Raw genomic sequence first — 26,916 nt, forward strand, 5'->3', positions numbered from 1 at the left:
GTCTTGTATTTGGGGTGTTCCACTCTGGTAAAGAGGGCTTGCGTGCTAGGTGACGAAGCTGACTTGCAGCGTCTGTCCTGGAAAGAGCAATGGGAACGCTGTGTTGTTCTTGATGTGACTCTCGGGCAGCTTTGTCTGCTTGATCCTTTCCCCTAATCCCGCAATGGCCAGTGGACAATAATTTCGTTGCCTTTCTGTTTGACGTCGTGGTGAAGTTTGACGATCTTGTATGTTAGGTATTCGTGAGCTCCACGTCGGAGAGCTGATTGCATGCGGTCTAAAGCTGGTCTCGAGTCGGAAAACATGGCCTGTGTACCAGGACTCTCTGTGTCAATAAATTGAAGCGCACTGCGCAGAACCGTGAGTTCTGCAGCCGTGGACGCCGTGGCATGTGACGTCGGGAATAACAGTGTTATTCCTCTCGTCAGTATAAACCCAGCACCGCCAGAACTGGTTGATGTAGCCGATCCATCAGTATAGATGTGTACATGGCTACTGTATCTCTCGTACAAAAGGAGTAAGCTCAATTGTTTTAGTCCAGACGGTGGTAGATCTAGAGTTCTGAGGTGCACTTCAGCACGGCACAAACACCATGGAGGAGACACCGGCCTGGTCTCAGGTGTGTACCCCGATGTAAGCGAGGTAGGATATGCACTGACACTTGTGCTAAATGACGTGCGGGGTCTTTCCACGGCGAGTGCGGCGAGGTGGTGGCAAGGGGTCCGGGCAAAGTGCCTGACGTGTGCACGCATTGTCTCGACGGCGATGTGCGTCGTGATTGAATAATCTTGAGCAATGGCATTAGTTTCAGCCGCTGACGCACTGCGTGGTAATCGAAGGCATACCCTCAGAGCTTGGGCCTGAATGCTCTCAATTGTAAGCATATTAGTTTTGCAGGTGTTTGATATAACAGGTAGGCTGTGCTGGAGAAAACCAAAAAACAGCATCATGTACAGCTGTAACATAGATTGTGGGGACAACCCCAAGATCTTTCCTGCAAGGATCCTGAACAGATGACAAATATCAGTCGCTTTTTCAAATGGTTCACGTGAGGACTCCAAGACGGGTCTCTTAATCACAAACCCTCAAGAACCTGTCACTTCTGCTGGATGATATCATTTGTCCGTTGATTTATATGCCGTACGCAAACATTGGCTTCCGGGCAAACGCCACCACTGCGCACTTTTTCCACATCACCTCCAGTCCTTGTTTACCAAGGTAGCATGATGCCCATGGCGCTGTCTTCTGAATCCGAGTGTGAAGCTGAAGCCGTGCCACCCGATATGTACAGATACAAATGTCGTCGGCGTAAATAGAGAGTCGATCGGTGCTTCATAGGTTCTCGAGTAGTCCAATAAGGGCTAGATTAAAAAGCGTTGAGCTTAGTACTCCACGCTGAGGGACTCCGCGGCTACTGTAGTACTGCGGTGACGTGCCATCCCCTGTGAGCACATAGAATGATTGCATCTATAGGTAGTTACGAACCCTGAGTTATATCTTGCCACCGATTCCTATTGCTTCTAACGCTTTAAGGATGGCTTCGTAGGTGACATTATCGTAAGCCCCTTCAACGTCCAGAAACAATGCAGCAGACAAGCGTTTACAGGCCTTCCGGAATTCGACGTACGTTACCAAGTCGCCAACATCGTCTATATATGAAGGGCTGAGCCTGAATCCTGTCAACGTGTCTGGGTAAATTTCATAGCGCGCTAGGTACCACTCCAGACGCGTTAGAAGCATCCGTTTCATTACTTTTCCTACAGAACCAGAAAGTGCGATCGGACGATACGACGCAACGTCCAAAGGTGACTTGCCAGCTTTGAGAAGCCGAATAAGGCGACTTGACTTCCATTCCTGGGGAACTGTGCCAGTCTGCCACGAGTAGTTGTACAGGAGCAGGAGTGTCTTTCGAGTTCGTTCATCAAAATTACACAGAGTGCGGTATGCAATGCCCTCTGGCCCTGGCGCTGAGGAATACCTGCATAGAGCTAATATTGGGGTACAGAAGTCTGTTATAAGTCTGCAGACGGAACCGAGCGCCGGCAGGCCTCGTGATGCAATGCATTTAGAGTGGGCGGAGAATCTTAATGTACTATCAGAAAGCTTGCTTTATTAAACAGCTCTCGTCAGCACTGCACGATCGTTAGAATAAGGGAAGACGTTATTGCAGGTCTTGCGCATATATGACACAATTATGGTTTTCGAATAACTTAGAGGGAGCCCGTTCAGCTGGTACCATTAAGAGAACGAGGACAGGACGCAGTGTAGAGCGTGGCAGCCCTCAATACAGTGCATCTTCTTAAACAACTTGATGTCGTCACAAATGAAGACTTCTGGATTGCTGAGATAACATCAATCATGAAAATTAAGAGAAGCATACCTAGCACGGAACCTTGCACACCACTATATACCGCATGGACAAAAGGACATTGATCACTGACGCTCACAAAGCATGACCAATCGAGGTGACAGCTACGTAGTAGAGCTACAATAGCAATTTCAACACCGTAGTTCCCAAGCTTCTCGGGCGGTAGGGGTCGGTTGACTACGTCAAAGGCTTTACTGAGGTCTGAGTACACTAATAATAATTATAATATATAATAAGAATAAAAATATCAATAATCATAATAGTAGGTTCGCACTTAAAGAAAATTTTAGTCATCTAAATTCTGAAAGCACCCATAGTCTGAAAAAATATGCAAAAAAAAATCAGGCTTTGTTTTCCTTGGTACGGAAATTTTTAATGACTGCGAGTGCTCCGAGTCTATCGAGTGCTCTCAACTCTAAGGTCTGTGGACTTGAGGAATTACAGTAATGCACGTATTGCTTTCCGGGCTTAAATTGTGAGGCCAGCGTCTCAGCACTTTTTTTTTTTCTCCGTGAATGATCTTGAATCCAGGTTATCTAACGTGATGCGGAGTAAAAGGCCCGGGTCGTCATGGCGCGCAGTCAGATGCAGAGATGTTCGATAGACTCCTCGCACCCGCACTTCTCGCACGAAGGTGTGTCACTGATCCCAGCGAGAAACGAATAGCTCTTTCTGAATGCCGCACCCAACCACAAGTGACCCAATAAAATGTTGCAGAGCAGCGGGAGAAGCTTTGTGAAAGCTGGACTTTCCCGATAAAAATGTAAGAATTCGTAGGCTACAGCTCGAGAGACGGGGGGGAGTTCCAACCAGATGGAGAGGCGTCAGGAGCCAGTGGTCCAAGTTTTTCTCGCAGCGTCCGTTCTATGACAGAGGAATCCAAACTGTCTTGGTAGTGTCGTGGGCGGACCGACAGAGGTCAATGCCAGCGACGCCGCAGTGCCCTGGCAACCAATGAAAAACGTTGTTGTGGCCCTGTCCGGGAGCCAGGTGGAGGCAGTCCAGTACCTGGTATAAGTGAAAGCTCGTTATTTCGAACTTCAATAATTCGAATTTATGGATAATTCGAACTGTACGATTTGGTCCGGCCAAACTCCACAGAAGTGTATGTATAAGAAAGTCCGTTAATTCGAACGCGAGAAGGTTCCCTCACGGATAATTCGAACTACGCTCGCTTGGCACACGGCCAGAGAAACGCGCCTACTGCCTACACACAAGGCTGTATTGCCTCCGAAACGGAGAGAACGGCGAGAGAAGGCAAATTCGGAAAAAAATCTAACCGACGCGGGGTCAGCCAGAAGGCAGCGGCGGCTGCCGCCTCTCCGTTCTACGTAACCTCCGAGACTTCATGCCCGTTGCGAATCTCGGAGGCTTTGCAAATCTTGTACAGCTGCTAATGTTGTGCGGTGATGGCACGGCAAGCGCCATCTCCGAAACACAGCGAATCAAGTACGTCGCAGCTGCGCTTGCAATCAAGAACCAACGAATCAGGGCCTTCGCCACCTTCACATGTTCAGCGTCTTTGTCTCGGCAGTCTTCATCGGTTGTGTACGTCTGTTTTCAGCTTAGGAGGTATCGGCCGTCGCGATTCATTGTGATGGTGTTAAGCCTCGGCTAATGTTCGTTTCGGTGGACATCGGTAGTGTGGCACAGTCGGACCCAGAGCTTCGACTTCAAGATGGCATGTGCCCGCGGCACACGCCATCACTTTCTGACACGCCAAATTTCTGGCATGCCCTACTGCTTCCAAATCGCAGTGTACTGTTGCTCTCCTTCACTTTCGTTAATTCGAACTTTCGTTAATTCGAACTAAAGCGGCTTCCCCTTGCGGTTCGAATTAACGAGCTTTTACTGTATTAGTTATTCGTAGGCTCCGTGACGTAGGCTTGGCAGCAGGTTTTAACGCGACAGCGTTAAGGAGCTCGTGTCGCAGAAAAGCCGGTGTCGTGGGCGTCGGTGTCGGCGTCGTTGGCCGTGAGCGATAAATCCCAGCAGGCACTTCATGAATAAAAAACAACTTGCAAGATGGGCTGGGTGGGAATCGAACCAGGGTCTCCGGAGTGTGAGACGGAGGCGCTACCACTCAGCCACGAGTTCGATGCTTCAAAGCGGTACAAAAGCGTCTCTAGTGAATGCAGTGTTGCCTCAGAAACGAGCTGTTTCTAAGGCTCAGGCGTGCGTCGCTTGCTCCGGCGCACATTTCGTTGCCGCACCGAACGCGGCACTGCTCGACGCTCACCGCGTCCGATGCGGGGCGCGTAGTCGCTGCGCCGTAGCCCACTGTCTTATACCCCTTGGCGGGTCGACGGGAACGCTGTCGCGTTCCACTCTTGAAGGCGAAGCTTAAGCGTCCTCCAATTTTTGAATGGGTGACTTGGAATCGCAAAGGCCCGCCCATATTCCCGATGGTTCTTCAGTGATGTAAATAATCGCGGTAAAGAGAGCGGAAAGCTCAGCTACCATCTATGTCGTAATATGGGACACTATGAACTTGATCTTACTGATTCAACAGAGATGATAACGCCATCGGCCTAGTCCAGCTGTTTTTCCAACAGCTTTTAGCCTTTGGTATCCACCAGAACACTTGTAATTCTGGAAATAAAAATAAATTGAATTGAATTGAATTGAATTGAATCCAAGCGACTCGCACATGAAACGGTGCCATTGGTGTAAGTTGAGGTGGCAAGACGTCTCTATTTAGGCGGGACACCTACCGCTTTTACCGCCGTCGTCCCGCTGTTCCACAACTTAATTGTGTTACGTTTGAGTTGGCACGTTTGGCTAACTCACAGCCTCTTCGGACCCTTAGTTAGCCTGAACTGGCTGCCCTGTGGCGCCGAATCAGCTGTTCAATTTCTCCAGTGGGATGGCGCCACTTTCAAGAATACTCGAGAGGTAGGCGGCAAAGCGAAGCACTGCTGGAAGGTAGGCAGCAGCACCTGCAATTTTATGATGGTTCGGAAAGCGAACCGTTAGCTTCCCTTCACGTGTTTGGTCTGGGTGGCGCTTTTGCAGACGAAATTGCCATTCTGATCAATCCCGTAGGGCAAGCGACCGATCGCACCTCCTAGAACACATGACTATTTATGGCTCGTACATTTTCTCGATCGAGCTACAATGCCTTTTTTAATGCGTTGACTAACGAGCCGTAGCCAAGCCAAAGCGCACTAACCTGACCGTCTTCATGCGCTTCATGCCCTCTTGATTGTCACGCATACGGTGTGTAAAGCACGGGGAATAATGCCGAAATGCAAGTGCAAATTTACTGAAATAAGAGCTTGGCAAAGAGTTTCCCTTAACACAAACAAACCGTTGAATGAATGTTGATTCTCCTTTCTATCTCCGACTTTTTAATGCGATATATGGACGCTCCAGGTGCCTTTTTTCCGTCGCCGTCGCTGTCGGCGTCGACATGAGGTTTCGTATAAAGTCCAAGGGCGATCAAATCGTCGCCGCGCGCCGTTATTTGAATGTGCGAGTGAAGGCGTCTGAGGTCTAGCCGGCTCAATCTCGCGCACGCAAACGAGGAAAGCGGGGAGGAAGCGCGCCGCCTTCCGCCGCGCGCATGGATCCAGGGAGTGAGTAGGGAGGCGGGCGCGTTCTATTCCGGGTGACCTCCTGGGCCGCTGTATCTTCAAAGCTATCTTAGACGGGCACAGAGCCCACTGCGTGCTGTGTTTTCGCGGCTTAGTTCGCGTTGATGCGATAAGACGCACGAAGATAAATTCGCTCTCTGCTGCTGCCGCGCTTCCTCACTCCAGCATTTTGACAGTGAGTGGTCTTCTCGACTGCTTTTTCTTTCATACCCCCAGTTTCTACTGCACGCTGTATTGCAAACTGAAATAAAGCTTTCACTGGTTTATTTATTTATGTATTTATTTAGTTTCCGCAGTCACCGAGTGAGATGTGTTCATGCTTGCTTGTGCGCGTGTGACATCATGCTTGTTAATATACTTAGTATGCATTTATTTACAAGCTTATACGGCCGATAAAACTACTATACTTCGTATAGCTAGCTGTCCACTAATTTGCTTTCGCACTCGCTGCTTCGCCTATCGGGTGAAACTGCGCCTTTCGGGTGAAACTGCGCCTTTCGGGTGAAACTGCGCCTTTTTTGCAAACTTCTTTTTTTCAGGGTTGGGGGGAAGCGCAAGCGTCTCTTCGTTAAAAAAAGAAGAGACTAACGAGCCCAAAGATTAGGGATTATGTTGGTGCTAGCCTGAATAAATATAACCCCACGCGGCGCTAGTTACTTCTGCCAACGTCTAATGTCGAGAATTCAAGCACCTATAGGGAAGAAAATCCAAAGCGCCTTTGAACAGCGGTCTGGTGATGTCTTCAAAGAAAACAGCATAAGTACAATAGATGTCATTTCATTAAAATATCAAGCACCTTTCACGCTATGTATCCCGATGACGTCCACGGAGGACTGAAGATTGTATTTCTGTTTTCCTGCCGACGCGTTTTCGACGCTTCTCGATGCATTTTCTTACACAACTCTTTTCCTGATGAACCGAATACGGTCTCTCGGCTGGCAGATCTATACGGACGCACAGAGCGCCGTGTTTTGTTGCGCCAGGAGTGCGGGACGAGAAGCTGCATACGGGGCAGGAAGTCGGGGAGAATTATATCTCATCCCCGGCTGCCACACGCCACCGGAGTGTCCGAAACAATGATGACGCTGATTGCGACGGATCTCGTAAACACGGCCGAGGCTGCCGGGGGAGAACGGCATTATCCGCGCCTTGTTTTGCTCGTTACTTGGCCTCCGTCACCGCGCCCACGCTGAGAGAAACAGACGCGGAGGTCGAGAGCGTGGCGCGGAGGGGGAAGCCAGCACGCTAGCGCCTTCGGGCCGCCCGAAGAAGCGCGCCGCCGGGTTCCCGAAGGGGCAAAAGAATGGAGCCGCGGCTGCATGGGAAGGCGGCGGCCGATTATTGCTCGGCGCCGGACATGGCCGCCCTCCATTTTCGCCGGGCCGTGAGCGCGGCGAAGAGGGTGCGTCGTCAATCAGCCGCCGAAAGGGGCAGCGCCGAAAGGCTTTTCTCGTTACCTGCTTTGCGAGACGAAGAGCGACGGATGGAAACATTGCCGCGCGGCCGTCGTATACGCGGAGGGCAGAATGATGACAGACGCAACTGTCGATAATATAATGGCGCTGGACGGAGAAAATACGCGACCATACCTGGCTCCGCGAGTATACCTTTCACGTCGGATGGCAGAAAGCGCGGTACCGTGACGGGCTTATAGATACATGGTCAGTTACCTGCAATACACGCACACGCGACGTGTTTATCGAAGGGCGTATACGTCGCTGTCTTGGCGTACGGGTGTTGTATGTCACAAATGAATGTGGCGCGTAGTTTGCAGCAAATCTAGTGCACTGCAGGACATTGACCGTGATGAATGTAGGAAGGAAGGAAGGAAAAACAGGAGGTTAAAGACAGAGACATCAACCAGGTTAAGTGTCCGGTTGGCCACACTGCATTGGGGGATGGGGTAAAGGGTAGAAAAGATAAGAAATCAAGAAAAGATTTTAAAAAATGATAACGCAGCAGTTCACACATTCTATAGTTGACCAATGAGTACCGTTTGTTTTAAAAAGTGTACTAGCGCTTTTAGGCAGTTCGGGCCGACGTCGGCTGGGACCAGGGTCCAAGAATTTTGGCTTCCGTAAGGGGGCGGTTGTCAATCTTGTCGATCGTGGTGGTAAGGGTCTTGTGCATTGAAACGACGACAACCGTACAGAAGGTGCGCTATGGTTTTTTTTTTTTGCACGCGAAAAACTTCGCAATCAGGACTTGTGGCCATTCCGATGAAGTATGAGTACGTATTAGTAATAGCTACTCCAAGCCACAGGCGACAGATGAGAGTTACCTGGAAGCCATGTGGAAAGCGGAGCTTCAGATGAGGATCCAGGGAAAAATGGCGCTGGTCTTTTAAAGTCTGCGGAATACCATTGGGCCAACGTAAGCTCTCGAGCAAGCGCACGGAGCTTTACCGCTGGGTCTGTTCTTGGCATCGGTATAGCGACGCAATCGCCACTGTTATGTGAAGATCGTGCGGATGCGTCTGCTTGCTCGTTTCCAAGGATCCCACAGTGCCTTGACAACCATTGAAATGCGATGTCATGTCCTTTTCAACTGCCCGATGGCATGTTTCTCGCGTGTCTGCGACAAGTCGTTCATGAGGTCCACGGCGTAAGGCAGAGAGCAGACTTTTGAGGGCCGCCCTTGGAATCGCAGAAGATGCACCTTTTCTGGGATGTTTCCTGATTGACCAATTGAACTGCTGCACGCAGAGCTGAAAGTTCGACAGCCATCGTTGATGCCTAGTGCAATCTTCTAAATTTTATCACTGCAGATTTTGCTGGGACAAATACTGCAGCTGCTGAACTAGAATGCATGACTGACCCATCGGTCTAAATGTAACTACGAGGGGAGGTATATATAGAAACCGCTCAGCTCGGGTATTTTTCCATCAAACGTTTCAAAGTACGGCTTCTGCATATGTTGTTGCTTTTCTGTCCTTTCTTGATTTCGAGTCTCCATACACAGCGTAAGCTTTAGGTCAGGACGAGTAAATGCGCTCAAGTTGGAGCAAGTATTTCTGTCCTCCCAGGAAAAAAATACCGTCCTATACCCGCCACGTTTCATCTGCTCATATTAGAACATATGACCCGATTACTGAGATCACCGATTGTTCTCACTTTTTCTATAGCTTCTCTACGGCTCCAGAGGGAGCTTACGGACCTCCGTGGTTATGGACTTTCAGTTGCATGTTTGCTGCGCAACGGTAGACCGTCAACAAGACAAGTTAACGAGATGTTGTGAGAAGCTTTTATATAAGCGATACTTCGTTGAAAACAGGGTGTTGGTGTCTTGTTGTATACAGTCACCACGTCTTTGGGTCATCGATGACTTAGAAGACCGTAGAATTTCGATCCAAGACGATGTGTTGCCAGATACAGGAAAGCTAGAGATTCCGCAGTCTATTCGTCGCTCACAAGCGGAAGATGGGGAAAAATGGTCTATCAAGAACAACGCTGAATCAACACAGATGCTGATTCACTTAAAATTTCGTAGTTGGATTTTGCCTTATACAGCAGGGTCGGAGAGAGAGAAACAGAAGAAAGGGGAAAGGCATGGACGGTAACCAGAGGGGAATATCCGGTTTGCTACACTACGCTTGAGAATGAGGGGAGGGGGAAGTAATGTGACAGGAAAGTAGAGATAGAGAAAGAAAAGGAGCGCAGACACACAATCACAATCGGTCACTGTCACCGAATACTATCACCGCACAGCACAGTAGCACTTGTGGCGCTGTAAACATCAGTTCAGGCTACAGCCGCTTGTCCATGTCTATAGTCCTTAAAAACTGTAACAGTGCCCTCGTTGCCCTCCCTTGCGAACAGCAGGGTCGGAAATATTAATATTTCGACTATTCCTGCATACGCGCTTCAAGCAATTCCAGTGAGGAAGAAAGAGAATAAATGGCGCAAAAAAATTACTGCATTTCGCAAGGGCTTTAACAGGGGCTCTGTGTTTTATGTAAACTGCAAATGAGGCGATGTAGCCTTTCTTGTTGGCGCCTTGCATTTACAGTATAGGCTTTCTTTTTTTCGGTCAAACGAAAATAGGGACTACAAGTGCAGCCGGCGCCACGCGAGCAGCCACGTATTAATCTTCGCAATAAGAATGTGTACTGTCAGGGCACAAAACTGATCATAAATAAACGAGCAAGCGCTTTTTCATCCGCTATAGCCTAGCCCCGGCCGTGGCGGACGTACTCCGCCGATAGCGTGCATCTAGGGTGCGATCTTGTACGCGTTCCAAAATAGAACGGAGGCGGTCCATTCTTTACGTCACGAAATAGGCGCTATGTTCCGTTCCGTTCGTCCGATAGCGGATGACACGGAATGACTGACAGCAGATATCACGTCACAATAGATGTCATGGCGTTCGGCACGGTTCAAATTGACGAATCGTATTTGGCTCGGTGGAACGAACCGCCTCCGTTCTATTTTGGAACGCGTACAAGATCGCACCCCTAATGTACTGGGGCTTTTGTGTGAGAGCTCCAAAGCTCAAACATTAATTCTGAGGTCTTGGAGATGAGATGTAGCTGCGGAATACGTTAAGCGCCCGAAAGCCAATCAATCAATCAATCAATCAATCAATCAATCAATCAATCAATCAGTCGACCCACCTCGAGGGCGGCGGGGAGCCGGACGAGGATGCCGGTGGCGGCGCCTTTCCAGTGAACACCAGCACAGTATAGGACACGAGCCAGCGGCGCAGCTGGCACGAGTAGTAGGTGTTGGACCAGCGGCCGCGGCAAGTGGTGGCATCGACGCGCGGTCGGCCCGCCGTCGCTGCCGAGTCGTCCTCGTCCTCGGTGGGAAGCCACGGCACGTTGGCCAGCTGGAAGTTGCGGCGCTCCGTAAGGCGGCCGGCTTCGGCGCGGCTCAGCGACGCCATGTAGGTGACCCATGGATGCGAGGCGGTGCCGTTGGCGCCCGCCAACAGCACGCGGCACGCAGAGAACCGCTCGTCCGAGGCCAGCGTCTCGTTCAGCAGCAGCAGCAGTAATCCTGCAGCACCGTGCGTCCGTTTACGCGAGCTGCAAATCGCTCTCGATCATTGTGCAAGCCGGCTGCCGCAAGTATGACACTGCAAACGACGGGTGCCTCGGGGAGAACGTACGCGTGAATTTTGCTGACATTTTTTTTTACTATATATATATTTGCCGTTGTTCTTTTTATTCAAATAAAGCGTGTTCATGCTTTCTTTCTTTCTTTCTGTTCAAATTCTTTCTCGTTTTCATCGTGTAGTTCTGATCACGCAGTGGGACCTCAATAAAACATTGCCAAATAGCTTTATTGTGCACGTATGGGCGTATCGGATGCTTGTGCGTTCGTGCGACCACTGTGTTACCGTATTATCAACCAGAGTCTGTAGCAGCGTTGTCTGACAATCAGGGGGCTAATGTCTCCAGTTAGTTTTTCGTTACTTTTCGTTAAAGTAAGTATCTCGCTGTCACGTGGTTAATGCAGAATACGGACGCTCAAACAAGATCGCCCACGAAGAAGTTGGTGAAACACCGAATTTCACAATGTCCAGGGACTGCAGTGAGAAAAAAAAAAGCGGGGGGAGGGGCTTTCTTTGATCCGTAACCTTCGCCACTTGGGGGGGTGCAAGAAACTTCGGCAATCAGTGCCACCTGAAGGGATGGCGAGGCTATGCACGTCTCGTTGTCGGTATACGGTGCGTTTCAGCGAAGAGGAAAAGAAAATAAGTGAACTAATCTTCAGGACTGAGATCAGCAGAGAGAAGTAACATTTTCGGCCGCACATCATTTGCGCTAGCGAACGTAAGGAAGTGCATGAGATACATCAATTATCTCCATCAGAACACCCTGTCAAGAAACAGAAACAGATGAAAGTCTGAAACCGTCTAAAAGCCGCTCTCAGAGTTCCGGCTGCAGCATTAAATGTGGACTCTCAAAACTAGCCGGCACGTATACATTTACTTCGAACTATCCCATTAGCAACCGATTCGATAAGGTTGTTGTCAAATTGTGACGTGAAATACATTGCAACATTACTTTTTTATTGCACATCAACTCGTGAGCAGCGTAATGACTTATTTGCAGGAATGTTGATACAAGCCGGAATGTCTGTACACGTAACATCGTGTATAATAAACCCGCTTCGTTTCCGTCGTGGCTTTAAGCGTGCCTGCAACGGCAGCAAAGCGAGGTCATTCATAATTATGCACGTAACTGGCGTTAGCCTAGCCCCGATGAAAAAAAAAAAAAGAGATGGCCGCGAGGGTGACACTGCGCACTGCAACGACCGCTGATATCACTTTCGCTGTTTATGCACGCGGCCGTAAAACGCGGCGCCTCGGAGCGTTAGGTCGCGTAGCGCAAGGTCGTCGAGGAGCACGGCGCTTCGCCTTTCACCACAGGCCAGAAATCAATTGTCTCGAACCTCGCCCGGGGGCGGGCACGCAGCACCGAAACTACGGCGGCTGTGAAAACCCAGCGCGGAACCAACGGATTGGAGGTCTCACATCTGATCACGACTGCGCGCGCCTTACCTATGTCGCACCCCTACTCTTCCCATGCGCGTCGGGGGCTATAGACACCAGTGCAATGACGCTTTTCGGGCCCTTAAAACGTCACATGAGCTTTCGAATTGCGAAATGGCCGACTGAATCGCTGGATCTATGTTCCCAGCACAGAAGAAACCACTTCTCTCCCCCCCTCCCCCCTCCGTGCATTCACGACCGCCAAATGAGAGCGGAAATTTAAATTTTTATCTAGGATGACGACGACATGCAACCCTGAAGGTTCGTATTATTCGTACCATCACTGTGTTACTCTGTTACTTCCACAATGCAAGGACGTTTGACTGGCGGCTTATCTCAACCCACGAGGTACGTGCGTTGTGTTTAATTAGGCAAACGTGCTATATATAATCGAAATGTGACTCGGTATATGTGCTTACATAACTTATGCGTTCCATGAAGATAAAAAGGCGAAGCCTACCACTCGCACGCTAACTCGTGGAGCGTGACCTCGTGATAAGTCATGCGAAATGTCTCACCGGCACGAACTCGACTTGGGGGCTGGATATGTAACGAACAATACCTTTCTAAGAAGCATTATTATCGGGTATCTCGTTCTTTATTTTTAGGCGCTGCTGCGACGGATGTTGTCCTCGCATTAAAGTTTTTCTTATCTACTGATCGGCTCCGTTGCAAAACTACATTATTTAATGTTAGAGACTTCAACGTACACGCTCTGAAATTGAACGACCTTGTCAGAAAGCCTATCCAGAAGCAGGTGCTGCGAAATTGCAGCGAATTCGCCAGTATTTCTACGTGACCATCGTCCTCGTCTTATTTAGGACTGAATATTTATCACGGATGCAGCAGTACCGTGCCGAATTTTGTTTGTTAGATTTTGCTTACGCCAGTTGATAATTTGCCGGCCCGATATGCACAATCTGTGCTTGCCTTTGCAAGCTATAGTTTCGCGTGCCTCACTGCTACGAGCTTCAGTACAGCTACAAACGAGTACAGTGGTTGAAATTATGTGTGTAGTGGCTACAACAGCCACAAGGCAAGGTGCAGAGCACACAGTAAGTGGTGCAACTCAGCACAGTAAAAATGAATTCTGTGGTACCCAGTGTTAATCTCCAACACGTCTACACTAGAAAGCTATCATTCGATTTAGACAACCATCCGTGCGTGGTTCCGACCATATTATCTATTTTCCTTTCTTTTTTCTACGTTGATAACACTATACCAAGAAGATACGATGGTTCGTCAACCTGCGTAAGCAAGAAAATGCGTGACCGCTTTCTTGCCCGTCTGCCGTCGATTACACCGGGTGGCCACTACAGGCACGTTGACGTCGTCGAATGCTTTTGCCACGTGTCGCGGTCACTCACGTTCGCTGTTGTGTCCAGCCACTTGGACGAGCAGACGGGCCGCCAAGTCCACCTTTTGGCGCAGCAGCTCGGCGTGTGCTTCCGGCAGCTCGACGTCCACCACGTGGAACGACTCGGCCGAGTCCGCTGGGAAGGCGCCCGCGGTGCTGTCGCACGCCACCGACTCGACGCGCTCCAGACGCTCCTCCGGCGTCGACGCGCTGGTGGCGCGCCGCGACACCCGCACCGCCGGCCGCTCATCGTCGCCGGCTGGTCGCTGGCGCTGCGCGATTTGGGCGCCTTAAAGGCTTTCTGCGCCGTGTGTCCGCGTCGGCAGACTGGCACGTTACGATCCCGCATCGCCGGCCTCGTGCGCGTGTGACGGCGACGCGGCGTTCCGGTGACGTCCGTAAGCGCGAACTCGTATCTGGAGTTTTGTTTGTTTGCTTGTTTGTTTTGCGCTCTGTGGAGAATCGTTCCATTTCTATTCGTCTGCATTTCAATTCTCTCGATGTGGGCACACGTAGCTTGGCAGCACACGTACCAAACTGCCCTTATAATTATTTCCTTCGTTAACTTGATATAATTCACGAGTTTCAGGCAAGTTAACAGTAAACTGTTTATTTTTCCTCTATAAACTGCCGCCATTTTCGTGAGATGGCCCACCCGCGACCGCGTTACACAGTCGCAAGACATGGCATATGCGTGGACTTAAACGCCTGCGCTGCCTTGGGGCCGAACAGCGATTTTACGGCTCAGTCGCTGTATAGCATGTAGCTATAAAACGCTCTGCAAAGTTAAGCGCAATGGACACGTTCGTTTATTTTGCCATTGGTCTAGCGCTATATTAATAAACCCATTGCAGGGCGCGAAAAATATCGAAACTTCGTTGACAAGTTTATGCTCTGAAGGAGTAGGCTTTGCGAGCTTTCTCGTGTTTTGCTTTTTTTTTTTCAGCATGCTTTAGACTACTTTCCTGCAACCAAGTTACATGCTATTGTCAGTTTGAAAACTATAAACTATTGCAGGCATATTTAGTTTAGTACGAAACAGCCGCATACTAGGGAGGGTTCGGGAGTTCCTCCGCCCTTTCTACATATTCTCTGGCTACTCAGGCTATCACGCGTATGCATGTATCTAAAGCACAGGCTGTCATGTGTACGTAGCTATAGCGCAAGTGCAGGGCGCGATGCTACCGACCTGATATCGCAGGATGCGAGCTCGGTGCTTGCAGTGCAGGCAGCCGGAGCCGAGGGCCCAGAATCCGAGAAGGGCGACGCACAGCAGGGCCTGGCGGCGGCCCGACATCAGCGCATTGTGCGCCTAGGGCGCCGCCCTCACTGCAAGGCCGGCCTCAGCGCTGCTGCACCTGCTGCTGCCGGCACAAAAGGTCCACTGCTCACGACAACGCTGCAGCTAACTCAGCCATAAAATCACGTAAAACTGTTCAGCGCAGTTATCCCAGTTAATAGAGGGAAGACGACGAAGTGCCTTCTTGGTAGAACGCGCTTCCGATGGGCTGTGCGAATTTTGGCCTTTTTCAGCAGTCTTTCGATCTTGTTTTCCTAGGCTTTGTGCTCAATCGACGACGGAACTCGAGAGGACCACGAGGATACCGCTTTCTCCGCAAGTGGGACCTTATTTCCTCCATTTTTGGACTTTGTGTGTTCAACGCAGCACGTAGCTGAGGCGCTGAGGCTACCGCGGCCGATCGGGCCCGCGGCGTCCTCACCGGAGGATCGTTTGCCGCTCGTGGTCGCGCGGAAGTTGTGAATCATGGCTACTATGGAAGGAGTGACTACACCCGAGGAATCTTCGGTTCCAGGACAATGGTACGCTAGTGAAGGAGGAAGGTACGTGCCGCTAGAGAAGAGCGGGCAGAAAAGTGCGAAACAGCGAGCCCGGCAGAGGCAAGCAGGCAGGAAAATGGCGGCCAAGTCGATCGAGCGTCAGCATACGCGCATTCCAGACGGCGCCGAGAAAATTGTTCTCCGACCACGTGGCGGCTTAGTTAAGCTTACAAAATATGGAACAGCATATCTGACTGACGTCATCAAAATGTCGGCGGGGATTAACCCACGCGAAGAGAAGGAAGATATAATAACTCCAAATATGAAGCAGCACTCCGTTCTCGTCATCACTACGAGTGCGGAGAGGAAGCTGAAGTACGCGAGCGTGAAACACCTCATGTTCGACGGAGAACAAGTGGAGACGTTCGCCTACGTGGCCACCCCCGAGCACTGTGGAAAGGGAGTCATCCACGGGGTTCCACTCGGATACTCCATCGAAGAAATTCTGTACCGCCTAGACCGCAAGGATAACCCCGAGATTCGAGGCGTCCGCAGGCTGGGAAAAGATTCACAGTCGATCTTTATCCTCTTCAAGGAGAAAGAAGTGCCAAGGTGGATTTACCTCAACGGGGCACCGCACAGATGCCAGCTGTACCGCAAAAAATACGAAGTGTGTGTCGCCTGTGGCCGACTCGGACATCGCGCTGACGTGTGCCCAGACCCGACGAACGTCAAGTGCCGGGGCTGCGGCCTCGAGAACCCGTCAAGTGACCACAGGTGTGAGCTGAAATGCCAGCTGTGCGGCAAAGGCCACGCCTTAGGAGATCCCAAGTGCCGAGAACTCTTCCGCACTCCCTACGAAGTTAAGAAGCGACAGTGGGAGAAGATGGGACAAGCAACGACGACTGGTGGGGGACATCAGAGTCGACAACGCGAACCCAAAGAGGGAAAAGACTTCAAGTTCCGCGAGGACTCTTTCCCAAAACTGGAAGCAAATCAGAGCAGACCATCGCCGCCGCCCAAAGGACGCTCCGGTTCCCGTGCCAGGAGCCAGTCCAGGGGGCGCTCGAGCTCAAGGGACCCTGCCAACCCATGGAGACGAGGTAGGAGCAAGGAGCGTAAGGGTGTGAATTTCGCGGGCAAGGTCTCCCAGGAAAATAATCAGAGGGATAAACGGGACGAGGAAATTGAGAAATTAAAGAAAATGGTCGAAAAATTAACGGGGATAGTCGATTCGCAACGGTCCGAAATCCAAAACTTAAAGAAATCAGTGAGGCAGGCAACCCCTCCTCCGCAACAACCCATTAGACAGATGACCCCCCCAGCGGCACGTCAACAGCCGCAAGGAGAGGATAAGATGGTCACAGAGGCGTCCCTCCCGCCACCAACGAAACGCAAAATTCAAGACGCCGACCCTATTCAGGCTATAGAAAAAAGGGTCGAAAATTTGGTAAGATTAGAGGCCAAGATGAATGAATTTATGAACCATATCAACATCCAAATTCAAACTGTCCTCGGGGCAGTTCAGAAACAGGCCGAGGAATGCCAAAGGCTAAGGAATGAGATGGTCGCCATGAACGGGTGGCAACAGAATATGGAGCAGATCGTCACGCAACTGCAAAATGGCCAGGCGCGCAAATGAAAATCAAATCTGGCAGTGGAACTGTCGCGGCTTCCGGCGCAAGCGGTCGATTCTGCAACAGTACCTTCCGCTATTAGATGAGACTCCTTTGGCGATTGCCCTCCAGGAAACTGGAGGACCCGCAAAACTGTCAGGTTATCAGGCATTTCATAGTGGCAGGGGGGAGAAATCCTCGGTCACAACACTCGTGAAAAGAAATATCGCGGCAATTGAACACGATTTAGAGTCGAGAGAGATCGAGAACGTGTTTGTCGAAATTCTAACCGGAAAACAGAAGGACCCTAGTTTATTCCTTCTAAATTTATACAGCTCACCCAGGCAAAGGAAGGTGAGGTTCAGGGCTCTGCTTCGCAAGGCCCTCAAAATTTCAAGCAACCAGCCACTGTTGATAGTGGGGGACTTTAATGCACATCACCAGGAATGGGGGTACCCGCACCAAAGCCCGAAAGGCAGACAGCTGTGGGAAGATACGCATGACATAGGGCTCACTCTGCACACGGACCCTGAGAGTCCAACGAGGGTGGGCAATAGCGTTAGTAAGGATACATCTCCAGATCTAACATTCTCGAAAAACATTAAAGATCTAGAATGGCATAATTCGGATCAAAATTTTGGCAGCGACCACTACATAATTGTTTCCATACTGAAAGTGGGCCTTCAAACGCGCAGGGCTCGCGCGCCGGCCGTCGTTGAATGGGATAACTTTAGAGATATCAGGAGAGCGCAGGAACTGGGGCCCATCAGAAACATCGAGGAATGGACGACGGCGCTCAAATCGGACGTTAGAAGGACGACAAAAACGCTCGAAGGGGATAACGCCCCGGAGATAGCGGACAGCCGTCTTCTGCATATGTGGGAAGCTAAGCAAAGCATGGAACGTCGTCTCAAAAATCAGAAATGGAACCGCAACCTCAGAAGAAGGATTGCTAGACACAATAAGGAAATCGAAGATTATACTTTTACATTATGCGAACAAAATTGGGCCAACAAGTGTGACGAAATGGAGGGGAGCATGCACCTCTCCAAGACGTGGAACATCCTCCGGCATTTGTTGGACCCTGCAAGCTCGAAAACTCAATCCGGTATAAGATTGGCAAAAGCTAGGCACGCGTTCGTAGGGAACGATGATTATTTCATGAAGAAATTAATTGAGACGTTCGTGGGGGAAACATCGCGAACTCCACTACCCGACTATGGTGGAGCGCCTAACGAGGCGTTGGACGCCCCCATCACAGAAGCGGAAGTGCGAGCAGAGATTGTAAGACTCAGAACGAAGTCGGCTCCAGGCCCTGACGGGGTAACGAACAAAATGCTCAGAAACTTAGACGATGATTCCATTAGCTATCTAACGAAGTACATGCAGGAATGTTGGGAAAAAGGCGAGCTCCCACAACAGTGGAAGACGGCAAGCATTACTTTAATACCAAAACCCGGGAAGCCTCCGCAATTGGAAAACTTACGGCCAATTTCCTTAACTTCATGCGTGGGGAAATTGATGGAGCACGTCGTCCAGACCAGACTGATGGGCTTCATGGAGCAGGGCGATCTGTGGCCACATGAGATGGTCGGGTTCCGACCTCAATTGTGTACGCAGGACGTCATGCTCCAAATCAAACATGATATAATAGACTCAAGGTCTAAAGATGCAAAAGCAATTCTGGGACTGGACCTCACGAAGGCTTTTGACAACGTAAAGCATGAGGCGGTCCTGGAAGGGCTGAACAAGATTAATGTAGGCACCAGAACATATCGATACATCAGGGACTTCCTGACGGGAAGAACTGCTTGCATGAGGTTCCAAACGCTGGAATCCCCCACAATTGAGCTAGGGAGTAAGGGTACGCCCCAAGGATCAGTGCTGTCTCCCCTACTCTTCAACGTGGCTATGCGAGAACTCCCCGAGCAATTGGCAAAGCTCGAGGGATTAAAATTTAGTATATATGCGGATGATATCACCCTCTGGGTCAACCGGGGAAGTGATTCAGCCGTCGAAAGCCTGCTCCAGGCCGCCACCGACATCATAGTCGATTACGCGGCCGAGAGAGGCCTAGCATGCTCGCCGCAGAAATCAGAATTGTTTATATACAATCCGAAACACTTAAGGTGCAAGGCACCATCGGAGATCAAAATTAAGGTGGCGGGTAAAGAGGTAGAGTAGAGCAAATTAGAATCTTGGGCCTGATTCTCCAGTCACACGGCTACAATGGCGAGACCCTCAAGAGGCTGCAGAATCACGCATTACAGACCCTGAGCCTAATTAGGCGGGTGGCCAGCAAAGGTCGAGGGCTAAAGGAAAAAAATTTATTTAAGCTAATACAGGCGTACATATTCAGCCGGGTGAGCTATGCAACGCCATATCTCGATTTGAAAGTGGTGGAAAGAGAAAAGATTGATTCTCTAATGAGAAAATGCGTAAAACGAGCGCTGGGACTGCCCATGTGTACATCAACAGAGAGACTGATGGCTCTAGGAGTGCACAACACATGGGCAGAACTGGCGGAAGCGGTGCGAACCTCTCAAATTGAGAGACTTAGCACCACGAAGACTGGAAGAGCCATATTGGCCAAAGTTGGAATAAACCCGGACAGAGGCCCCACCCAAAAGGTGGAAGTAGATAGGGAAATTAGAAAAAATCTGATTATCCCCCCTCTGCCAAAAAACATGCACCCGGAACATAACAAAGACAGGAGGCATAAACGAGCCGAAGCATTAAAAATTAGATTCGGTAATATCTCGGAGCATGAGGTGGCCTATGTAGACGCGGCGGGAGGTAGCGGCAGTTTTACGGTGGCAACGGCCGTCAGCGGCCGGGGTATTCCCGTGACTGCTGTCACTCTGCGCGGGCGCAACATAGAAGTTGCCGAGGAAATTGCGATCGCATTAGCTTGCGCTGGAACGGACGCGAAATTTGTGATCAGTGACAGCAAAACTGCCATACAAAATTTTAGCAAGGGAAGGATCTCGCCCTTAGCGGCCAGAATCCTAGGCCAGAGAAAGCTAGATAGAAAAATTCAAATAATTTGGACTCCGGCGCATGAAGCCGTCCCCGGCAACGAGGCGGCCCACGAGCTGGCTCGAGATCTCTACCGCCGAGCCGCTACGGGGCCCCTCGATGACCGAGGGAGCGGAGAGCGCATGCTAAAATATGGGGAGATCACGCAGCATTATAGATTGGCTCGTAGACTGGTATCCCCGCCAGACCCAAAATTAAACAACAGACAAGCAGTCGCGTGGAGACGACTACAAACTTATACATATCCGCACCAGGTTATGGCGAACCACATGTTCCCCGAGGCCAGGAGCGATAAATGTAATCTTTGTGGGGCGAGAGGGACCCTCGACCACATAATATGGGAATGTCCGTACTCTCCCGGGGGAACGCACAAAATAGATAGTAGAGACACCTGGGAGACCCTGCTGCGCAGCTCGGACCCTGAGCTCCAGCTCCGGCTCGTCCAACTGGCCGAAGAGGCTGCTGGGACCCAAGACCTCCCAGCCTGCATCTGAGGCGGCGGCACTCGCCCCCTGACCTGTGCGTCGGGGGGTGGGTAGATCACCTTTTTCCGTTGGACATTAAAGTTTATTCTATCTATCCCAGTTAATAGTACAGTTAGCTCATAGCAATGCAAATTGCAGTCTGCCAAAGCGTTTTACGCGGCCAAAGTGCCCTGCAAAGGGACTTATTAACTAAACTCGTGAGACTGCGCAGGAAACCAGGAATTTTGCATAATGCATTAGGCCACTGCCGATGAGTCAGTTGCTTGAAAACCTGCGTAGTGTTGAAGGGCTTCTTGGCGGGAACTGCGTTGAACACGATGTCGTGACTGTGGGCGAGCAGCACATCCTTTTGTGAACAGAATAAGTTTGTACTTCTAACTCATTGCTGTCTTTAGCACTCTGTCATAAGGCTCAGATGCGGAGTGTATTTTGTGACGCGGAACCGGCAGTGCAGCAGCTTAATGAATCTGTGCTTAAACGCGGTCATTGCTACTTGTTTCCTCTCGACGTGACCGAGTATATAGTACGAGCTCCGCATCAACAAAAGGGCGCAGTATCACGGGTTCCCCGACATGATAGCATTAATCGCGACACTGCGGCTGAGACAGAGTCAACAAATTCCCTCGGGAATTCGTCTTCTATATAAATCCCAATTTTTGAGCCCAAAGTGGACAAATTACACATTAAGCGCACAAATGCAACACATTTCTGGGCTCTGCATGATCAGCGCGATAGCCGGCTCTTTCTATGCTTGATCCGGAGTTTAGATATCGGATACCATAATCCAATCAGATAAACGTTTTTTATTTATTTATGGGGTTTAACGTGCCAAAACCACTTTCTGATTATGAGGCACGCCGTAGTGGAGGATTCTGGAAACTTCGACCACCTGGGATTCTTTAACGTGCACCTAAATCTAAGCACACGGGTGTTTTCGCATTTCGCCTCCATCGAAATGCGGTCGCCGTGGCCGGGATTCGATCCCGCGACCTCGTGCTCAGCAGCCTAACGTCATAGCCACTGAGCAACCACGGCGGTCCAGTCAGAGGAACTATACGAAGGCCTTTGGCATACACTTGACGTGGACTCTGTTCAGTGTTATTTGAAGAGGAAGCTTTAGCCTGATGACAGCTCTGGTTCTCCTATTCAAATAATGTAAAACGCAGAAATGCTTGTATAAGACAACCACTGGACCGATTTGAATTAACTTTTGAGACAGAAATTCTTGGAAATTGGTAAGTTTAAGAAAAAATGAAGCACAATATTTGCAAACCGGTACCTCAAGCACCAAAAATAGATATTGCGTTCGTGCAAACTGGCATCTACTGGAGCCTCTAAACCCGACAAATTCCTTAAGCTTACGCGAAATAGTTTTAGTGTTTACCAGTGTTATTGCAGAATCGCTACTCACAAATAAGTGGTGTACTTGAGAGCAGAGTAACATATTTAAATTATGTACGCTTTAGGTGTCTTAAAAGGCGCAGTTTACAAAATTGTGATATCATTATTTATTACCGGGTTGCGTAGTTGAAAACTTGGTGTTGGAGCTTTTTTGAATTCGCAATTTGCGACAATCCTTTGTTTAAAAAAACAATAAAAATATGACGGCCTAAATAAAGACGTTGCTTCCCACACTCACTAGAACTTATTCTTTGACATGCAACAAGCCACATGAAATTCGGTGCAGTGGATGCTGCGAAAAATTATCTCTCCTTTCCCATGAATGCAGAAAGCAGCTCTTGATGTAAAACCTCCTTTTAATGTCTGCTAAGATAGCCCGGACTCTGAGCAACGCACCATGCTAGAGAAAATTTATCATGTGCTCTGCGTCTGCTTCATAAGCTCTAAAAATAGGCAGAAAATGACTCTGTTTGGCATGGATCAACAATCGGTCATTTTCTCAGAGTTACTTACTCAGAGTCTCAGAGTAAACACAAGGCGGCAGTGATCGTCAAGCCACAACGTCAAAATAAAAAAAAAATACAACGGCATGAAGAGCAAACCCAGCGTTGACTCTAAGAGCTTTGCCAGTATTCATGTGCACTAGGTCATCCTTCAGAACTTCTATGTGGTCATTATCACACACACACACGCACACGCACACGCACACACACACATACACACGTGTACGTGTGCCTGCGTTATTTATTTAGGAATACTGCAGGACTTAGAAGGCCCAGGCAGGAGGGTAAGGTACATACAAAAAAGAAAACACAATAGATTGACGAAGGAGTAAAAAAAAAAAAAGCTGACGACATAAAATGACGACATAACTATTCTGATAACGCATGAGTGGTATCCACCGCTTGGAGCTTCTAGAACCGCCGGCACAAGCCTAAAGCAATTTATCCGCAATCAATCGTCTCCTTGTATAGCTGCTGCCGCTATGCTCAAGCTCTTTCATGTTGGTTTCGTTAAGTTTACATAAGCAATGACTCACCAAATATGCAATACAAGAATAAAAGTCAAATCATTTTGTAGCGTCCAGTAGTAAGTGTTTCCATGCGATGAAATTGGTATTTTTTGTGTTTCTTGTTTAGTTGTTATTAAGAGACATTGCATCCATTGGCATATAGTTTAATCAAAAACTGAAACTTTAAGAGCGTTTTCTCGCGCCAGTTACTTGACAGTGCCGAAGAGGAGAAACAATACTGTGTAGTATGCAGTATTGCGCGCTGGCGACATTATTGGACGTCTAATGTAGACGGCACACTGCAGTGAGCAGCATTCCTGGCAAGTTTCCCCCGCGAAGTAGGGACGGCATGAGCTCTGAAAGATATGCCAGGGAACTGTGGAGAGGAGCGAAGATCAGTAAGCCAATATGTGGTCATTGTAATGAATTGGACAGGCGCGATTACATAAACTTCTTTCTCTCCGGAAATCAAGTTTTTTTTCTGTACTAAGGCACGCGCGTTTGATAACGACGCAAAATTGCAATGTCTTTGTCGCCAGAAATAACGAAAACTCGCATTATTACCATATGCGTAATTTCTTAGCTTCATAAATTGTATCTTCTCACTGTCCGAGGCCTGCATACCAACGCAATGCGTCGTGACCTTGAGCGCTGAAAATAATCAACAAATTGCAAGTGTTCCACGCATCTCTCTTATTGCAGCTTTGGAAAGATACTACGTATATACTGACCACAAGTTCCACCCGTAAAAGCGGTCGACTAGATTTTAGGACGGCATTTTTCGAGCCCCCTGGCTCCTCTCAAGTAGGCGCACATAGCGACGCGCAACAGGTCGCTATCACTTGTCACCGTCTCTGGTTTATTTCGTGACCGGCCACTTACACCTGCCTGGATCGTCTGCAACCGCGGCACTCCCTCCGTCCGATCTTGGACAAGTGCAAAGCAAACTGGCCTGCGCTGTTTGAACAGCGCCAACTCGACGGGGAGCCACGGCTGAAGGAGGGAGAGCGAAGTGTGGCGGTGCGTGGGCGGAGAAAGAGGAGGAGGGAACCGCGGATCCGGGGCCTGGGGAGCCGTGGCGTGCGCGCCCCCTCGGGCTGCTTGCGAAATGTCGGCAGGTGCGCGTACGAGACCCCTCGGCGATCGATACGGCAGAGCTCTCCCGGAAGACCGTCCCATAAAGATTGCCGGCCGCCGGCTATCGTTGGCAACCCTGGACCGAGCGCCCGACGTCTGCACGCCCGCACGCGGTTCCCACGCTCGTGAAAAGAGATTGTTCGGGCAGGGGGTGCAATCGGCTTTTCCTGTCCCTAGCTGACTGCTCTTCGGAAAAAAAAAGGCGTGCGCGCCTCGGAAGCACTGCACGGTGGCGTTATCCATAAAAGCGCCGCAGGGAGGCCAATCCCCTGCGCGGTCTTCATCGTGAAGATGCAGAGGGCGAACGACGTGCGAGAGAAATGGGAAGAAGTTGCCTTCGAAAGGATCCTGCCTGCCCGCGCTGACACAAAGCACGAGGGGAAGAACAAAACGTATTGTGCGGCGCAAAGGCAACTGGGGTGGAGCAGTCAAAGCTTACGCGTGCAGAGCATTGACATTGTTTGAGCTCGCATAGGTGCCTCGCATCCACGTGGATTCGCCCGTTTGCGCTTTAAGCGTGTAGCACGATGCAGCTAGATAGCGCTGTACTTGGGGTGCTTAGACAGGTGATTCTCAGGAAAGCGTGCGTTCGTATATATATAGCGCATAACGATACGCAAATACACATTTACTTTATTGTTTTAAGCGATAGATTCTAGAATAAGGCCACGATAGAGCACAGTCTCCCGATCCAGCCTTTCAGATGTGAGTCGAAAGAAATTTCGCGCAGTCCCAGACACTACGTCCTGATTTACTCTAACAGCGTTCCATGTACTCTACTGTGCCTGTGTATGTCTCTCGAGATCGAGCTTCATCTTTCAGTTATATAAACGCGCATAATTTACCAAGCCTCTTGAGGCTGTGCAACCCTTTCCTGATGTACTGTACGGGCACAATGTGAATGTTACATGCTAACAGGGATCATGAAATGGCGCGCGTTTCCAGTGCTGAGGCATCAAAATGGGTGGTTACAACTCATGTACGTACAATACGTACTTGCTATTCTTTTCATTCTTTCTTCGGGCGCTCGGTTTCCATATCGGTTTCACGGGCGCCATAAATCATTCTCCTGATGGTGCTTCTCCATTTGCCAAGCAGACCGATGCACGAGAACACCAGGAAAAAAAAAGAACAACAGCTCGTCTTCTCTTGGAAAGCATTCAGGCGGGGAGGGGGGGGGGGGGTCGCTGCGTCCCCTAGCGCGCTACACGAGCACGGTAGCTCTCAGTTAAAATAAGAGAAAGCATCCTCTCCGATCGTATGGTGTGCAACCTGATTGCGTGCTTCAAGTGCACGTTTCTGACTACCTGCAAAAGCGCGGGTTAGTGCGAGCACAGCACTGATACATTTCTTGGTGTATTCCTGTTTAATTGGTAAAAATACAGCGCGACTGGAACAAAGACAAGATTCACGAAAACAGCATTACAAGCCTGAAGTACGGGTAGCACTGTGAAACCTTTCGCATGAAACAGTTTAACCAAGTATGAACCGACTCGCCCAAATCAAGGCTGCTCGACATCGTGCTTCCATACCGTCGTGCAATGTTTTATTCACTCTATACATACATAGATGAATTTAATCGTTTTAGTCATTCATTAAGTTTTCCTTGGTATTTCTGTCCCAATGTTTTCACTAGGCCCAGTACGCCTGTAGAAATACAGCCCGCAATTGGTCATCGTCGCTTCCGTTGTCTCTCTTTTGCGACAGTCCATATAAGGGCTTGCATGGCACCCGAATGCCAGCCAGTGAGAAAACGATGCCACGTGTAATAATTTTTATATACACGATGCAAAATATGCGAACTAATGCTCAATTGTCAGATCTGTTATCTGCTACATAGCGTTTGACTACTTCTTCTGGCGCAATCATATGGGCCCATGAAACATCTTGTTTTATACTATTCTTATATACATGGTGCCCTAGCTGTCGTGCACCAAGATTTAAAGATATGCAAATTTCACGCAGCTGGAAAGAACCAAGGTAATGTTGTTTTCCGTCGCTTGGAGATAGAGCTTCTCTTTTTTTACATTCCACCTATATACATAATTAGCCCTAATTAATTATTCAACTTCTAAAATAATATAATTATATCAAAAATGTCAATAAGAAATTTGTAAAGTAACATGAAAAACTCCCGATACAGCTTTCTGTTGCTCAATACGTGCTACATAGAAGCTTTTTTCCGAGCGTGAAACAAGCCCGCGAATACACGCAAAGTGCCTCGAGCGGCCAGACGCGCGGCAATTTTGCATGTATTCGCGCAATATTTGCGTGTATTCGCGCGCAATTAATTAAGGCTAATTATGTAATTAGGCAGAATGCAAAAAAGATATTCTGCGCATCTCGAAGCGAAGGCAAACAACATTACCTCGGTTCTGTTCAGCTACGTGTCATTTCCATATTTTAAAATCTTGGTGCATTATAGTCGGGACACCCTGTTTACGTATTGGAAGACTGACTGCTAAGCACGCACTGTTATACTATCTACAGGACACTACGCTTGATCAGTCGTTTCATTTAACTGCCACTGGATGGTGGATTCGCGGTTATGGCACTGTGCTGCTGAGGAAGAGGCAGCGTGTTCGATTCCCGTCAGTGGCTGCCGCATTCCGACAGGGGCGGAATTAA

The 26,916-nt window shown here is 49.4% G+C and overlaps 1 protein-coding gene across 2 annotated transcripts in view; it reads right to left on the reverse strand.

The window, feature by feature from the left end:
* The window catches only part of LOC139053093 (probable G-protein coupled receptor CG31760), a 180,405-nt gene that overhangs the window by 65,812 nt on the left and 87,677 nt on the right, over positions 1-26,916 (reverse strand). For both annotated transcript variants that reach the window (XM_070530256.1, XM_070530249.1), the window contains 3 exons: positions 15,009-15,180; positions 13,830-14,091; positions 10,577-10,961 (listed from right to left, as the gene is read on the reverse strand). In XM_070530256.1, coding sequence (XP_070386357.1) covers positions 10,577-10,961; positions 13,830-14,091; positions 15,009-15,116 — 755 coding nt within the window. In that variant the 5' untranslated portion in view covers positions 15,117-15,180. The remainder of the gene's footprint in view (positions 1-10,576; positions 10,962-13,829; positions 14,092-15,008; positions 15,181-26,916) is intronic.

Source organism: Dermacentor albipictus, chromosome 1 (genome assembly GCF_038994185.2).
Source record: "Dermacentor albipictus isolate Rhodes 1998 colony chromosome 1, USDA_Dalb.pri_finalv2, whole genome shotgun sequence".
Lineage (NCBI taxonomy): Eukaryota > Metazoa > Arthropoda > Arachnida > Ixodida > Ixodidae > Dermacentor > Dermacentor albipictus.